Genomic DNA, 17,818 nt, shown 5'->3' with positions numbered 1-17,818 from the left:
TTTGTCACTGTCCACCTCCCTCAGCCCATTTCTGGCCCCGCACCCACAGCCCTGCGCACGCAGACACGGATGCATGCGTAGATGCTGCTCCAGTGCACTTCACTGTGTGGGCCATGCATCTCGCAGCCCCCATGTGATACACGAGTGACTAAACCAATCACATGTCTCTTGCATAATCCTGAACATCCTGCCTTTTGACTCAACATTAGAGATTTCCAGCAAAAGGCAGTTATGTTCCTTCTTTACACTGACATGTCTATAAACAGCCTCTCCTGTGTCTGTTTTATCACTTTTCTAATTTTAAATCCACTAGAAACACTGAGCATAATCTAACAGTCCGACTCAGACGAGCATCAGTATAACACTAGGCTATCAGATATACAGCATCACTATACATCCAAGCGGTCAAGCACACCTTACTACAGCATACACTGAATCCTGACATGCTCACAACTTGGTCAATTTCATACGAAAGTGTAATTTATCGCTGAATTCCAGCAAACAATGATTCCCACCCCCCACCTCAAGTGCTAAATACACCGCAAACATACCGCGCCACCCAAAACATGCAGGATCATTGATGACCAGCAGGCCCCGCACGACTGAACCGCTGCGTTCCTGCAAGTTCACGTGATGCCGTTCGCCCGATTGTACTATAGTCGTTGCACCGCTCCAACCCCGATTCATTTAAAAAAGCAAAAGAATGCAAATTTTAAAAAATGTAACCCACAACAACAAACCAAAAAAAAAAAAAAAAAAAAAAAAAAAAATTTATAATGAAAAGGCAAAGCAATTCACTGGCTGTCATCCTTTCCTATACATTTAGTATGTTACATAGAAGAGGACATGCAACGAGATGAAGCAGTGAAAAGCAATCCAGCAGTACTTTCTCAAGGTGGCTCCTCCTGCACCTGTGGAAAGCATCGTACAGTCAGCAACCAGACCTGAAAACCAGCTCTATAAGGAAAGTAAAGTAAACAAACAAAACCTACAGTCATCTTGACTTCTAGATGTGACAATAAGTATGTCTACAAATAACCCTTTTTTTTTGCTTTAAAATTGATCATATGTTGTTTCGCAGACCAATTTTAGTCTCAAAATAAAGACAGAAGGCATAACCAGGAACAAATACCGAAGATTTCAGAAGTGAGGGGCCCCTTGATTGAACTGGAGCTCTGGGTAGTGCCGGTTCCCCTGTTGCTACAATAAGGTCGCTACTACAGACAAAACTGTGCACAACCCATTTATTCCAACAGTACTCCTCCCCTAATCTGCGCACACTTCTGCCGTCAGCTGGGCCAACGCCTGCTTTGTTCCACCCAGCACAACAATGAAAATTTCCATATATTCTTTTCATGACTTGTGTCATAGTTGTGTTTCATCCAAGTTTGTATTGGCACAATTCCCAAAAAAATATGATAAGGATAATCTCCACTTCGATCATTACAGCATGCGAGACACATTAGAAATACTGGGTTTCCTCTCCTCAGTTTTCGGCTTTTAACTTTATTTTGAATACTGTCGATGAGAATAATGCCAATACACTGAACTACCACCTTGGGGGAAGGACTAAGGCTGAATATACCCGAGAAACTAATATAATTCAAATACTCCGCTCAGATAATTAAAAGCACAGACCATATGACTCCTGGTTACTTTGAACGTTCATTCTTTGCAAATTAAGAAATACTTGCCACTCATAGTAAAGCCTCCTTATCAAGCAAATTCTTCTTGGCAACAGAAATGGCAGCGTGAAGGAGTAGTAAAAAGTAAATCACTGCACCACATTTCCAAGGAAAGGCTTTTACAGGTACCAAGTGTTGGCCTGGTGACAAGCTGGCACTCGGCATGGCATTAGGACAGGATACGTCCCTAACAATTTACTCTCGATTCATTACGCTCGAAGTTTGCAAATGCTATGCGAAGATACTGTGGTAAGCAACAGACACAATTTTAGGCTCATATAAGTAGGTATGAAGAAAACATTTCCATTTGTCTTAGTGTAATAATGCAACAGATGTCCCAGTATTTCCTACCACTGTTCTGTTGAATCCAGCCGTAATGTGAAGTTGTAGGACTAGATGATTAATACACAGCATATTCGACCCCTGTTTACATTACTGACACTATTAATGACATTCACTGTCATTTAATAAACTGACTACATGGTTAGGTTTTTGCAACTACAGAACATGATTAATAAAAATACAACAAAAATTAGGAAATGTTTAATGGCATCTTTTCGGGTTAACGCTGTCACTTTTTAAAAGTCCGTTGAGTTCACATTGGAAATGACAACACTTTTGTTTTATTTCTTTGGATAGAAATGGAAAAGAACTAGCAGGAAAAGCGTACCTCTAAACAACAGACGCATATTCCACACATCACTGTCTACGACATGCTGAACTATACATTGAATGGAGCTTCAATGCAAACCTCGTCTCTTAGGGACTACTTTTGTCCTAATAATCTCCACATTCTATTTTAACATGCCGTCACCAGATACAAAAAAGTGATCCTTTCAATTCTGATCCCCCGGCACTACATCCATTTATCTCTCACTTTATGGATATATACATAGATATCACTTTTTATATATATATGCATATATTGACACATATATATACATCCACCCGTCTGAGGGTGAAGCAGGGGGTCAGTACAGACACGAGTCATGTTCTCTGCGTCCCTCTAAAATTTTGGGTTCTTCAGTGGACTGAATGCTCTAGGTTTTAATCCAAAGGTAATGTTTGACTAGTTGCGTCCAGTCCCTCGTGCTAGACAGCCACTGGGGGAAAGGAAAGGTAAGTAGAGCAAGAAGGTGTGGGGCAAGTGGGGGGGGTGGGGCCGAGGCAATTTGGCCACGAAGCTATAGGATGATGCAAGGTTTTTTGTCCTTAAAGGGATTCTCCGAAGCTGGGACTCCCACGAGCAGAGGGTCGCTGCGGGCGTGCTGCTCACAGTAGTTCATCAGGTCGGCTGCCGCCTTTGACACCTAACGAAGGAGACACACAAGATCAGAAGGTAAAGGAGGAGAAGACAAGGTGGGCCAGAGGAGGAGAGGAGAGACAAAGCACAAAGTCAGAGGATAACATATGGAAAGAGAGAGTGAAAACTCTTACTCTCTGGGCAGCACGGCGGCACAGCAAGCAGCGCTGCTGTCTCAACGCCTGGGTGGTGTGAAAGGATGTGGGTTCGATCCCCACTCAGTCTGTGTGAAGTTTGCATGGGTTTCCTCCCACAGTCCAAAGACATGCTGTTCAAGCTCATCCATAGTGCGAGTGACAGAGAGAGTGTGTGTTCCACTGATATATGGACCCATTGTAAGTAGTGTATCTAGCAGTGTACATCACCATGGTGAATAAGGTGTGTGGGCTGATAACACTACATAGAGTTCGTTGGAAATTGCTTTGGAGAAAAGCATCTGCTAAATACACACACACAGACAGTCTGAACCGCTTGTCCCATATGGGGTTGCGGGGAGCTGGAGCCTAACCCAGCACCACAGGGCGTAAGGCCGGAGGGGGAGGGGACACACCCAGGACAGGATGCCAGTCTGTTGCAAGGCACCCCGAGTGGGACTTGAACCCCAGACCCACTGGAGAGCAGGACCCGGTCCAACCCACTGCACCACCGCACCCCCATCTGCTAAATAAATAAATGTAAATGTAAAACAGAGCAGGCAGACAGAAAACAGACCATGAGTGTAACTCAGAGTGCAATCCTACATGAAAAATACAGACAGCATACAGAGGTATTTGCCAGCTTACAGCGGTGCTAACTGAGCAGTTACGCGCACGTTGTGTGATGCTCTCTCGGGCACATTGGAGGAAGGGGGGGGGTCTCACCTGGAGAGTGACACAGAGGAACACAATATACCTTGATGCGCTCAATCCCTGCCTCGATCCGCAGCTGCTCCACCAGTTTCCGGGCCTGTGCTATGTTGTTAGTCGTCGACATTCTTGGCCATCAGCTTGCTGAGCGATGCGAAAGAGGAAAACAAAAACACTGCAGACGGGGGGGGAAAAAAAAAAATGAGTCAGAGAAAGGAACAGAGGCTGATGATATGAAATGCCAAAAATAATGGCACAGCTCTGTTTTTGGTAGCACTGCTGACCATCATATTGAGGCCAGGCAGATGAATGAATGTCCATCCCTATGGAGTGGGGACTGAGAATGGAGCGCAAGATGACAAAAATAGCAGAGGGCAATTAAAAACTTGTGACGGCCTTCAGTATCTGAAATCACTTGATAAGCGATGTCAGAAGTTAAACGGTCTGCATTTGAAATCGGCACCAAAAAAAAAAAAAAAAAAAAGGCAAGAAAACAACAAGCGAAAAATACGAACAGCTGAAAGAAAAAAAAAAAAAAAAAAAAAAAAAAAAAAATTAATTTGACACGGCTGTCCTTCCGAGCACTTCATTTTGCTGTTGTCCTGGGAAGGACTATAACTCTGTGAAGATGTCATTGTATGGATCTAACTGTAACTTGACTCCGAAGGCTATAAAAAGCCCCAAACATTTCCACACATGCACACAATGAGCACATTATAACACTGTAGCCTGCACCCGCTGGAAACAAAGCCTCACGGGGCTCTAATTGTACGTAGTGCACGATACATGGCAACAAGTCAAACCAACCTGCTCTCGCAAAGCCGAGGGCGAAGCGAGCAAACGGCAACGAGGAGCGACGGTGTGCACACGCGATTCAGCTGGAAAGATCAGCCCCCTCCGCGGCAGATAGAGACGGAAAGCGCTTTACGGCACAGCGCCGCATCGAAAAGCTTGAGCTGCTTCATTCTGATTTCGGAGGAAAGAATTCATACAAACCCATTGACTGAAACAAAGCTGTATGAGACAAAGATGTTCCCCACATCCATGCTAGGAAATGAGAGGTTAGTAAGACAGGAACTGGCACATAGGGGCAAAGACATCTAGGCTCGCAATGGCACGCGTGCCACTCGTGCGAAAAAGTGCCGGCAAGTTCAAAAGAACATCTGGAGCCGGCGAAGAAAGTGAGGATGAGTAAGGGCTGCGTCTGGGCGGCTGGGGTGAGGTGATGTCTGAGATCTACGCAGAGCGGCTGCGCGGGAAGCCTCTGCAGAGTTCCCGCATCGCACTCCGTCCTGTTTTTATTAGATCGGGAAGCGTGACTAAAAGCTGCAGGGGACACGCTCCCGATCGGCAAAGACCCGCCTCGCTACACATGTGAGGGAGCTGACGGGGCTCGGATTTTTTGCCGCGGACAGCGTTTTCCCGCGAGAGGCACGTAACTCACTTCAAATTAGAGACGTGAACAAAAGGTGGTAGAGTACGTCTAAGGGCCCTACAATATACTTGCACTGTAATTATGCGTCGGCAAGAAATTGCCACAAAGTTCAGATTAAACGTCAATCACTATCCGTTACTTATTACTACAATAATTACCATTTCTCCACACACACACACACACACACACACACACACACACACACACACAGAGACTGAAAGCGCTCGTCTTGAGCAGGGTCGCGGCGAGCCGGAGCCCAACCCGGCAACACAGGGCGCAAGGTTGGAGGGGGAGGGGACACACCCAGGACGGGACGCCAGTCCACCACAAGGCACCCCAAGTGGGACTCAAACCCCAGACCCACCCACCAGAGAGCAGGGCCTGGCCAAACCTGCTGCTCCATCGCACCCCCCCCCCCCCCCCCATTTCTCCACCAGTCCACAAATGGAACCAGTTTGGTTAGAGACCAATCTATTTGACCTTTGTTGGAGAAACACCTTTCCTTCTCCAGTCTCACAGCCTCTTGCCATGACAAGACCCTCATGACCCACACCCCAACTGTGTGCAGCAGGTGCGTGTGGTCCACCGCGCGGAGCAAACGCTCTCAGACACTGAGAACCTCATCTCCCTGCTTTCCCATGTAGGTCACTGGGGCTGAATCAGGTGCTCGAGGAGAGCTAACAAGGCTCCTAACAGCTCAGAGCGGGGGAGGGGGGGGATGATTTGCGAGTGGGACCTCGTCGCCGCTAAGAAGCCTGCCTGGAAGAGATCTCCACAAAGGGATTAAAGTTGCACCTTGTTCCTTGGAACGCGTTCTTGTCTGTCTGCCTGCCTGCTCGGAACGGCTGCTGCCACGTTCCGCAAATCCAGGGTCCTCCTTTCGAGCGAGGCAGCGCCCCGCTCCCCGCTCAGAGAGCGATGCGAGCCCGAACAATGCTCGGGAGCCATCCGCAATCCTCTCGGCCTCGCTGTCCACGCGCGAGGAAATCACGGCCGCTCCGTCCAGCTGCGGAGGTCTGAGAAGAGCAGGCGTGCCAGGAGTTGCACCCCTGCTGCAGCGTGCATGCGTGCACGTGAGCCTGAGGTCGGGGTACACGATCGACCACAAAGTCAGTCGTTCTCCTTGCGACACACAACGAGTTAAGGACAAGAAATGCATAAGGAGGCAAGAACAGTCTCCATCCCTACAGGCCTTATGCATTTCCCTCACAGAGGAGTGCAGGGACGCTCGTCCTTTCCTGTTAATTCGTACGGAGAGCTGACGCCGTCGACACCGAGCCGGTGCGGGGTCAGCCTCAGGCTCACAGAGCACCGCAGGGAGGGGATTGGCTCGTCTGTGCCCTATTTGTGCGTAAGTGGGCCAACGCTCCGCTGCTTCTGTTCCCAAACTGAAAACGGAGGCACCCTGCGAACACTTCTGCATTCAACCATGCTTTGACATCCATTACATATTCATAGCAGCTGTTAAAAAAGAAAAAAAAAAAAAAAAAGCACGCATGTTTACTTTTTAAATTTAACTGTATCTGAAAACATCCAAAAATACATTCTCATCTGCTTTGGAAAAACTACATAAAGCTCTATATGCAGTTTTGTGCATAAGACTCCGCTGCCCTTTGTCTGCTGATAGCACGTACAAGAAATAGCGGTATTGAAAAAAAGTGCCTTCGGTTCACGGCTCACGATGTCCAGACGCGGAGTTCCTTCCTGCAGGCGGGGCTCTGTGCCATGGGTTTGGGACTTAAGCGATTGCCCTAATTAATTAAACCGCTTCTCGTAACTCAAGTGACAGCTGCGCGCCCGGGAGGGAGATTCCCGCGTTTCGGAAAAGGAAAGTGTGGGTGGGATCAGGAGCCGTACCCGCTGCCTCCCCCCCCTTCTAACCGTGCCAACATCATGCCTTTGTTGCCCTTTTTTCCCTTCCCTCTCGCGGGTAAACACCTTGTTTATGCTGAACAGCGATCATAATCCGGACTTATGACTCAAGGCAGGCGCAATGTCTGTCACATAACGCTGAGCCCCTGCACCACATGACAGGTGACGAAAAGCAGAAACGCACCCCAGACCGACTGCCCCGAGCACCAAAACACTGCAAGCACACACACACGGAGGAGCGTAAACAACCCATGATACAACAAACCCGCAACAGCAAAGCCCTTTACACGCAAACATATTTACGAATCGATCGAACCCTTATCTGTAATCCTACAATCGTTTTTAAAAACTGTCTCCAAAAAAAATGGAAAGTTTCATTCGTCAGTCTGGGGTTTGCTCCGGTTCGCCGGGTGGTACCTTTACTGTTAGGATAGCGAAGAACAAAACCTTGTCAATCTGTAGATGACTCTATACACACACACACACACACACACACACACACACACACACACACACATTTTCAGAACCGCTTGTCCCATACGGGGTCACGGGGAGCCGGAGCCTACCCGGTAACACAGGGCGTAAGGCCGGAGGGGGAAGGGGACACACCCAGGACGGGATGCCAGTCCGTCGCAAAGCACCCCAAGCGGGACTCGAACCCCAGACCCACTGGAGAGCAGGACTGTGGCCCAACCCACTGCGCCACCACACCCCCCCCATGACTCTATATATATATATATATATATATATATATATATATATAATAATAATAATAATAAAAAAAAAAAAAAAAAAAAAAAAAGTTAAGCCAGGCTGCAGGCCAGCTGGTGACCAGCTCTCCTCCTCTCAAGCGTGGAAGTGACAAACGCAGGCCATGCAGGAGTGGGGCCACCCGCTGAGTATGTCAACAGAGTGAGGTCGGGCTCCCAAGCCTCGCGCAGACTGACTGCTCCAGGCACCCCTGGATAGAAGGTGTGCAAGATTTGCGCGAGACGCACAAAAAAAAACGGCCAAGTGAAGTGACCTGCATAGCGATGCCCGGATCACTTTTCACGAAAGGGCAAGAGTGGTTCGGGAAAGATGGGCTGCCGGGTACCCGTGTCTTTCGTGCGACCGGGTCACGCAGCATGCGGTCACGAAAGCGATGACGCCGCCAAGTCCCAGTAGCGAAGCGAGCCGAGCCCTGGCGAGCAAAGCCACCTCGCAGCTGGCCCGCGTCGAGCCGACCGCGACAACCGTTGCCGAAGAGCACGCAGGAATGAACCGGCTCCGTCCTCACCGTGTGAACCGTGCCAGATGGTAGCAGGTGTTACAAGAGTACAGGCAGCTGTAGGCCTAGTCCAGTACTGTTGAAGACATTTCAATCCCATTGCAAGGTATGTCACTGAGTTACCTGGTACACTGTAGTGCTGCAGGCCATTTTCACTGATTTTCTGATAAATGCTCTGGTTATCAATGTAGAATAATACATTTGAAACCATTATAACTACCAATTCAGTTAATCCATTAGTAGCTTTTTACCGCAGTGAAATAATATTTGCCGCAGATTGACATTTACGTAATCGCTAGCTTTGGATTCCGATACGGACGTTCGAGATCTATTAAATACTTTATACCCGACATCATTTTTTGTACTAGATCTTTAAAGATCTATCTAAATTCTTTAGAGACTGCCGATTTAGGGTAGCATGATGGCAAAGCAGCCAGTGCTGGTGCCTCACAGCTCCTGGGTTAGGGTTAGGATCAGGATCTGGCGAAGTCTGAGTGTAGATTGCACAGTGCAAAGATGCGTTTCAGGTGAAACGGTTGCACGGAGAGCTGTATTAACAAAAAAGTAATTTTGCTGCCATTTGCAAACGGTTGACAATTTTGTAATATCATTTTTGCGCTTTCAGTGAAACAAAACACCCGATCGTTCTGCAATGTTAACGGTAAAGAAAAAACAAACACGCAGCGCTAGACTGAAGACTTTTGCACTAATTCCAACAGTAAAAGTGTTATGTTGATCACTTTTAAATTAACTATTAGACAAAAGTAGCATGGGAATACGGAAGTACAATCATAGGTTTAAAAGAAGGACCTTTCTGCAAAACACCTTAATTAAAATCTCTCCAAAAGAAGCAGAAAAATTTGTTTATACCATTATTGTGCGTGCATATATCTATCCATCTACAATATATACATGTAGCCGAATCCTTTCCCAGAAATGGGCTTTTGGAGGTATTCACAAACTTCGCAAGTATATCGCTGTGTTCAAAAGAAGGCTTCATGGATAAAGTGTGAATTGCCATTATCTTCTGCTGTGGGCGACACATTCTTTGCCCTTTATTGTTTAACAATTTATTAACATTACAGAAAATAAGGCTTAAACACTGGGGGGGGGGGGGGGGGGGGACTATGAATTGCAACAGATTTTACTACTGACATGCATGCTCATGATTGATAGTTGATTCACTGGCAAATTATTTACATGTGCTGCCGACAGGTACCCCCCCCCCTTCTTTCGGAGGGCATGTTGCAGGGCCACACAGCTTGTATCTCACCAACTGACCAGCCTGGGGAAAGAGCAGCCTGGGATTTCCCAAATAACAAAGATCAGAGTCAAACTCATGCATCCCCTTTTCTTTAATTTACAGTCTAATACAGATTAATTCAAAACTAATTAAAAATGAGACTTAAGTGGCGATACGAATTTCTGGGGCTTGGTCGAGACAGACTGACGTACGTAACTTCAGTCCACAGTTAACGAGCGGGAGCCACTTATGTAGGAGTTCATGCAAGTGAAGACAGAGAGTCCTCCGAAAAGCATGCACAACTTAAACAGAGGATGTCTTATTTACATTATGTGGAAACACACAAGAAATTCCATCAATCAAACGCTCACTCAGTCCCTTAAACCCTGTTTACCCCTCACCCGGATTCCAGGGTTATTCCTAGAAATGCTGAGTTCCTGAAAAAAAAAAAGGACTCAGTATCTGAGATCTGTCACTGCCCTGGACAAAGTGTGCAGTATTCCAGGAATTGGACCGAGCGTTGAAAACACATAACTTCACCGTGTAAGGAGGCAGAGACATGTGTTTAAAGACACGATTCACATCAATCGGTCTTTCCACAGGAGCATTACATTTATTCATTTCGCAGATGCTTTTCTCCAAAACAATGTACATTAAACAAGGAAAATAAACCTATAGGACAATAAAAGTTCTTGTCAATATGAAACATTGACTGAAAAAAAACTGATGCAACTTAGAAGTTAGATGACAAGCATGATGTAAAACATCTCTCAGAGAAAAAAAAAAAAAAAAAAAAAATCAAAATTAGGAATCGAGATGCTTATTTACCAATTATTAAAAATATTTTAACAAATTAATAAATTAATATGGATATCAGGGCTCATATCACAAGATCCAGGGGAAAATTACTTGCAGAAAGTATATTGTCTTGTATATCTGAGAGCACTTTAATTATGCAAGTGTCACTAACTAACAGAAGACGTGCAAGAGTATGTGTTAATATAACTTCTATACGGATCATAATAACCAAATCAGCGGAATATTCTGCTTATTATAACAGCTACATCAGTTATATAAATGGAAACGCGGACTTTAAAATGAATGTGTTTAACAGAGATGCTCATGCAGTTTATGCTGCTTGTGTTGTCAGTCACTAATCAGTAACCACTCCAATTCTACTCAAAGTTATTGTGCAACATCTTAAGACCCATGCCAGGGCCACCCTTCTGGAGACAAAAGATAATATGAAGGTAAACCTGCTGGGCGAAAGAGTCTCTCTGTCTCTCTTTCTTTTTTTTACTACAAGGATAGTTGCGACAATGGGACTTGATGTACTTCCTGCGTCCTTGTTAACAAACTCCATGCCCGAGTTGCATTTACCGTCACTCCAACTTGCTGGTTAGGTGGTTGCAGAAAACTGCTTTCCGAAAATGTCACCAGCTATTAGGCAATCACACTGTCACCTCGTGTTTTTGCAGACATCATGACACGGTCATATGCTGTCACTCTTCATGAGAGCTCCGTGATGCAATACAGGCCAACTGGACCTTGCCACAAGAACGACTTTACTAGGCAGAATGCATAATATGAATAGAGATAACACTGCTTCTATCAAACAAATACAAATTTCCTGTACTGCAATCAAACGCATAGAGCAACTGATAGAAATCGAGAAATCAGGGAAATTGCAAGATAGATGTTTTGCCCAATAATCACTGCAGTTCTATTCATAAAAATGAAGGGACAACGCTGTTTTACAATGCTTTTTTTTTTCCTGAGTATAAACTGAGAAGTCCTTGAATAACAAGAGTATAAAACTAATGTGAGATATCTCCCTAAAATGCAGCTCCTCTGGTGCATTACGAAAGCAATTTGGGGTCATCTGGCAATGCCGGTGTGAAGTTTGCACTATAGATAAGTAAGTGTCTCTGACCCAGCTGTCAGCAGCTTTTCCTGCACAGGGACATCGCTCCCAAAGTAGGAGGTGTGTAGAACACACTCCCTCAGCCTAGATGACTTTGCTTCAGCCTGCAGGGAAACCAACTAGTGGGCCACATGGTGGTGAGGGCTCAGGCTCAACTCTTCTGACTCACCGCTTTCCCTTTACTCCATCCAGCTACACTTATTCATGTATTATTAATTTATTATTCATTCACATTTACACAGTCGACTAATTTCACTGGCGCAATTTCCGTTAAGTACCTTGCTCAAGGGTACTACAGCTAGAGGTGGGAATTGTACTTCTGGGTCCAAGGACACCAGCTCTAACTACCATGCTACCACCTGCCCACTCAAGTAGTCTTCTCGCCCATTGATAGGTAGAAAGGAAATCGGAGGCAACACAGTAGGATCTGGGGGAACAAACACTTTACTGCAAGAGTCCAGAAACATCAGTGAGTCTGACAGATTACACACTGATATGTTCCACCGTTTTCTCTCAACCTCTGCTCATACGCACTCAACATCTTGACTTTGCCGAGCCCACGGAAGATAATCCCTTCCTTCGCACCATTACAACAGGTCATGGAGGGAAAGAGAGCAGAACCAGGAGGAGGAACATACACTAGGAAGTGCCTGGTGCAATGATCTGGTCTGATGAAGTTCTTACAAAGAGTCCAATCTCTTGCTACATTCACAGATGGCTGCTGACTCAAACCTGGTCTGTCCAAAAGACCGTGGCCTGCACTTGTGCATAAACACACAACAAGTCTGCACAAGAAACTGCATACATTATGCTGAAACTTGCATTAAATGTTGGGGAAAAAAAAACCCATCTTGTTAAGACTACACTTGTATTTGTTTATATCAAAGCCTGTGTAAATCATTCTTAAACAGGCTTGTTGGCTTGCTTAAATGTGCCATTAAATGAAAGTCAAGATCAATGACCAGCAAACTATACGTGTAAAAAAAACTGTGTAAAGATACGCAACACAATAACCAGGTTGTGATGTTAAATTTTTTCCTTCAGCAATCCCAGTGCATAAACAAACCCTTTGTGTAAAACCGGAGTTTAAATTTCACACATCCTTCCCAACTGAATATATGAATGCACTTGCTTCCGGCTCATCCTGGCCTACCTTCTTAATCACATAATCTGCAGTACATTTCTTGGAATTTTCTCATTAAGTGTTCCTCCCTTCCTTTGTCCACCACATAGTAAATCAGCCTCTGACCATTAGACAGCAGCTGAGAGAAGAGCAAAGAGTGGGTTGCCTCCGGGACCTGCTTTTAGGGCCCCTGGTGAGAACAACAGGGTAAGCGAGAGGGTGGGGGTACACAGAAGGGGGTGGAAGGCTGAAGGCATAGCAGTACACCTCCCACAGCTGACTGGTCAGCATCAGGCATACCTGTTGGTTAACACAGCCTAGACAGGCCCTGATCCTGACCCTGCAGTGCTCCAAAAGGACGTCCCCATCTCTGTCCCCAATGCAATCCTTGGGTAAGAAAACATGACACCCGGGCACTGCAGGTTGGAAAAATTAAGTCTATGGTAAGAGTGAGATACAGGACTGAAATATAAATGAATAAGCCTCTCTTCTTGGGAAATCTCTTCCTGGTTATGCAAATCCACATTCCGAACAGCTGGAAAAAGTGGTGGGAGAGGAGTACACGGGGATCCCTGGGGGCTGCTTTGCCTCTTTTCCATTTATCAGGCAAATTAGCAAACCGGTGGTCCCGGTTCCTTGGCTTCGCAACTCCAACACTGCCCATCACGAGAGGGTATGATAGGGCTGGAACATTCCAGTGACGGAAAAAATAACCCGGTGGAAAACGAGAGTGGAAAAACAAAAAGTGGTTTATGTACTTAAGGGACGGCTAAGATAAAGACTTTGCTCCTATTCAGCCTATCATGCAACACGTCCACGGATTTCTCAAGTGACTTAATATACAGTTAACAAATCAAAACAGCCTTGACAGCACATATAGGTTATAAAAAAAAAAAAAAAAATTACGCTCGGAAGCTTATACAAATTGCATGCACAATTGGCTCTGTGTGGCCAGTGCCTGCTGACACTCCAGCCTTTATGCTACGCACCCCATGACTCCCATGGACTTTTTGAGAAAGGTGAGAGAAAGGGAGAAGGGGGTGTAGGAGGCGTGCTCACTTGGCGCCACAGAGCCTCTCTTGCTCCCTGGAGAGTGTCGCTTTTTCATTTTGCCCCCTCAAAGAGCAAATTAAGAAGTTGCACTTTTCTCTCCCACCCAAAAAAACACAGTCGTTCAGAGGTTCACCCTCCTTCCCTACCAGTGTTGGAAAAAAAAAATCCACATGAACCAACAGCGCCGCCTCTAACATCCACCACACCCCAGCACCCTTTTCAGTGTTGCATGTGGTCTGGCTGTGCGGAGCCAGCCTGGCAAACAGGCGTCCCCTTCTGCTCTTAGTGGAATTCTGCTTGCTTGAGAAGATAGGGGTTTCCTGTAATTAGCTCGCTGTGATATGCAGGCGCCCCTTGCGTTCCTGGTCCGCCCTACTCAATGTCACCGTTCATTCCACATCACTGACCCCTGTGCAACCCAGCAGCCCGTGTCTTGGTGGGGGGGGGGGGGTGGCAATCCTAACTACACTTTTAGCAGTAAAGCCTGTGTTAGAAATTCAACATTTCTGTAAATGGTCACTGAAAATCACTCCACAGAGGGGTGCACTGCATGCAACTGAAAGTTTGAATTTTTTTGAAACCTGGTAAGCATGTCTCACTTCAGCTGAACGCATTAGGGGGGTACAATAGTTAAAAAACCAAACCAATAACCACAATATATCAAATCTGCTGCCTCCGCACAGTAGACGTGGACCGATTCTCCCGAGAGCTTTGCACATTCAGAAAAAAAGTGATTTGGTCTGGGGGCACGGCGGCACAGCGAGTTTTGGCCAGGTCTGCTCTCTGGTGGGTCTGGGGTTTGAATCCTACTTGGGTAGCTTGTGATGGAGTGGCGTCCCGTCCTGGGTGTGTCCCCTCCCCCTCAAGCCTTACGCACTGTGTTGCCGGGTTAGGCTCCGGCTTGCTGCGATCCCGCTCGTGACAAGCGGTTTCAGACAATGTGTGCGCATGCGTGTTTGTGTTTTTTGCTCTTTCAAAGATGAGGGAGAAAAAAACTCCAACTTGATTTAACACTCCTGATTTTCCTGTGCAAATTTGTTTGAAAGAATCCTTCCTGGAGAACCTCTTTCTTATATATATTTTTTGATCTATGACAACATATTACACATCTTCTGAAAGGAATGGGAGTTTAAAAGTTTTTTATTCATTCTTTAGGGAATGCTGTAGAATTCAGCTTGAATTGCGGTTACCGTATATGAAACGTGCATAACAAAAGCAGCTGGGAGCGTAGTGGTTAGAGCTGCTGCCCTTGGATGCAAAGGTTGCAGGTTAAAATCTCACCTGGTGCTGCAGTACCTTTGAGCAAGGTACTTACCCTAAACTGCTCCAGTAAAAATTACCCAGCTGTATATATGGGTAAATAATTGTATGTAACTTAACACCAAGCCATTTTGGAGCAAAGAATCAACTAAATGAACAAATGTAAATGTGAAGACCGATACCAGCACAGTTTTCTTTTGTTAACCGTAATATAGGGAACCGCTGTGCTTGAATAACGGCTTTCTGGCTGCCTGTAAGGGAGCGCCAACGCTTCCACTGCCCCAATACCTGTTATGCTGCAGAGCTTCATCTGAACAGCGGTTCCCTGCTGCTTCACTCGGAGGCGCTACCAAAGAAAACATGAGGCAGCAGAAGCTGGAGCGGCTCCTGGCCTCCTCGCAATCCAGCTGCACCCCAACAACAGAATTCCACGTCGATGCTGTAACCTGCGGGGCAGCAAGTCGAAGCGCACAAAGCCAGCGGCGCACTGGTAAACACAGAGGAATGCGAGCGCTGGGCTAAAGGATGGCGTCCTGATCCCCGCACGAGTACCGTCGGCCCCTCTAAACGAGGCATCGTCGGGACCGGCCGTCCCGGAACAAGGGCACGCGCATGTTGATCGTTCCTGTGGAAAAAGCAAACAGTGCGAACTGTACTTATCGCGGAGGACATCTGCTGCCTCTGCACGGAAGACGACGTGCGCCGATTCTCCCGAGAGCTCGACACAAACCGGGAACAAACAGTGAGTGAGATCATTTCACATTCTGCTGCTGTTCAGCTCTATCCACATGTACAGTCAGTCCTAAGCAGTTCGGAGAGCCTCCGGTCTCCTGTCATTTTAACATCATAACCTTATGGTTGAAACCACGGTCTAGATGAAGCGCATAAAAAGATCCCAGAACAAAATGTTTTGATCAAGTCCTAATGCCGGTCCAGATGAAAGGTTTAACTCAAACGTGGCCATACGTGACTGGATGCGACCCGGAGCAGAAGGCTACGGTGACACTGGACTGCTTCCTGTGACGATGACCTCATGCTTTAAGTCACATCGGCGGTTGCTACAGCCACCTGGCAGTAAGTGCATTAGAATGAGGAAGCGAACACTACCAGCAGCAAACAAGGTATTACAGCTCAGGAAGAGCAGCGTTTCCAGCATTTGTAATGGAATACACCCATTTCTGGATATTTTTTAGATTACAGGTATCCTTTGTCTTGGTCCTTGACTCTTACCAACAGAGGAAAACAATTAGAAAACCAGTGGCTTGGTCTGGCCACTGGACAAATGTGCACAAAGAAAAAGAAATGAACAAGCACCCCCCCCCCCCGCCCCTTCCCCTCTGAGTCAGAAGCTGACACGCTCCATCACAACAAGCAGATATCAGCTCCTTGTGACCAAAACCACAACATGATCACAGTCCTTTATGGACTTTTTCCAAAACCTGGCTTGTTTTTCTGCTGGATATTTCATGCAACACGGTTGAAAAACACATTCATTCTGAAGTCATTTTATTATAAATAGCTGGTTCAAAACCAGAGCTCAGGCCCAGCTGCTGGGGAAAATCCCTCACAATTTATTTATCTGACTCAAAACCACAAATGACTGACACGTTCCACTATTATTTCTTACTTTCTCATCGTAAGCCGCTTCGTCGGCTTCACGGATAAGGCGCCAGAATCGGAAGCTGAGAACTGCGGGTTCAAGTTCCACCTGGGTTACTGTGAAGGGGTAAATGCTTTCGGCTAGAGTAACGCTGAGACCCGTTGCCTTACACTCTGAAGGACCTTGGGTCAAATCCTGCTCCCGCTGTAGCATCCTTAAGTACCACCCTCAACCGATACAGCAGGATGTTCTTACTGTATCAATGGATATATCAATAAGTCATTTAGTGCAGAAACCTAATATTTTAAGCCACCACGGAGAAAAGTGTCAGCTAAATAAAGAGTAGAAAAATACCCTTATTTGTACCTTTGTATGCCTTATGTCACTGCGCTTTATAATTTTGTACTTTTATGTAATCTATCTGTGTGAACATTGGCAAACAGCCCCAGGTCACATCATTCTTGACTTCCTTCACTGGCTATCAGTCAAAGCCCAATTCAAGTTCAAAAACCTGATACTGACTTTCTGTCCGAGGCATAGCTTCATCCTACCCTGAGATTCTCAGTAAACCATAGTCCCCGCGTAGAGCTCGGTGCTGTGCACATTCTGGTCATCTCAATGTGAAAATTGCACTGGAGAGCATCTAATGAGTGAGAAAACCAAACACAGACATCTTCTCTATGTTCACTACATTTAGGCTTCACATTCAATATCCAAAGTATGCTGTGAAGAATTATTTCTAGAATATATAACTGAATACACATGACTGGAAAACATATATTGTACAATCAGTTTTGTGAAAGCGCCAAAAAAAAAAGGAATAAGCCCCTCAGTGTCCAGTTCCAGTCCTGTCACATGACCACATACAGCCCCCTTTCTGTGACCATGCATCGGTGCTGGCGCTTTGCCCGCTGCTCTCCAGCACTGAGCTCAGCAGTAGAAAATACAGGCTGACGTCAGCCGGAGAGCAGGGACAATGGGCCTAAGCGCTCTCCCACCGGCTGCTTGCAGCGCTTTGCCAGCTTGCCCTTGCTGGACCTTTTCTGGGAAGCAGTGACTGGCGCTGCTGTCACAAACCCAGAAGGGAGAGTGGAGCTTTCTTGACAGTCAGATGATCTCATGCAGCCTGTCAGCTTGCCCCTGACCAGGCGCACATGTGTATGTGTGTGTGTGTGTGAGATCACTGAAGCTCAAGCCTGAGATCA

General features: G+C 46.2%; 1 protein-coding gene across 6 annotated transcripts in view; it reads right to left on the bottom strand.

The window, feature by feature from the left end:
• Positions 1–742: 742 nt before the first annotated feature.
• Positions 743–17,818, bottom strand: part of LOC108930567 (guanine nucleotide-binding protein G(I)/G(S)/G(O) subunit gamma-7) — a 71,949-nt gene continuing 54,873 nt past the window's right edge. For all 6 annotated transcript variants that reach the window (XM_029254739.1, XM_029254737.1, XM_029254736.1 and 3 more), the window contains 2 exons: positions 3,880–4,008; positions 743–2,995 (listed from right to left, as the gene is read on the bottom strand). In XM_029254739.1, the coding sequence (XP_029110572.1) occupies positions 2,870–2,995; positions 3,880–3,960 (207 nt within the window). In that variant the 5' untranslated portion in view covers positions 3,961–4,008 and the 3' untranslated portion in view covers positions 743–2,869. The remainder of the gene's footprint in view (positions 2,996–3,879; positions 4,009–17,818) is intronic.

The sequence above is a fragment of the Scleropages formosus genome, chromosome 9 (assembly GCF_900964775.1).
Source record: "Scleropages formosus chromosome 9, fSclFor1.1, whole genome shotgun sequence".
NCBI lineage: Eukaryota > Metazoa > Chordata > Actinopteri > Osteoglossiformes > Osteoglossidae > Scleropages > Scleropages formosus.
The sequence above is the reverse complement of the archived record's forward strand: the minus strand, read 5'-3'. Positions and strand labels throughout refer to the sequence as shown.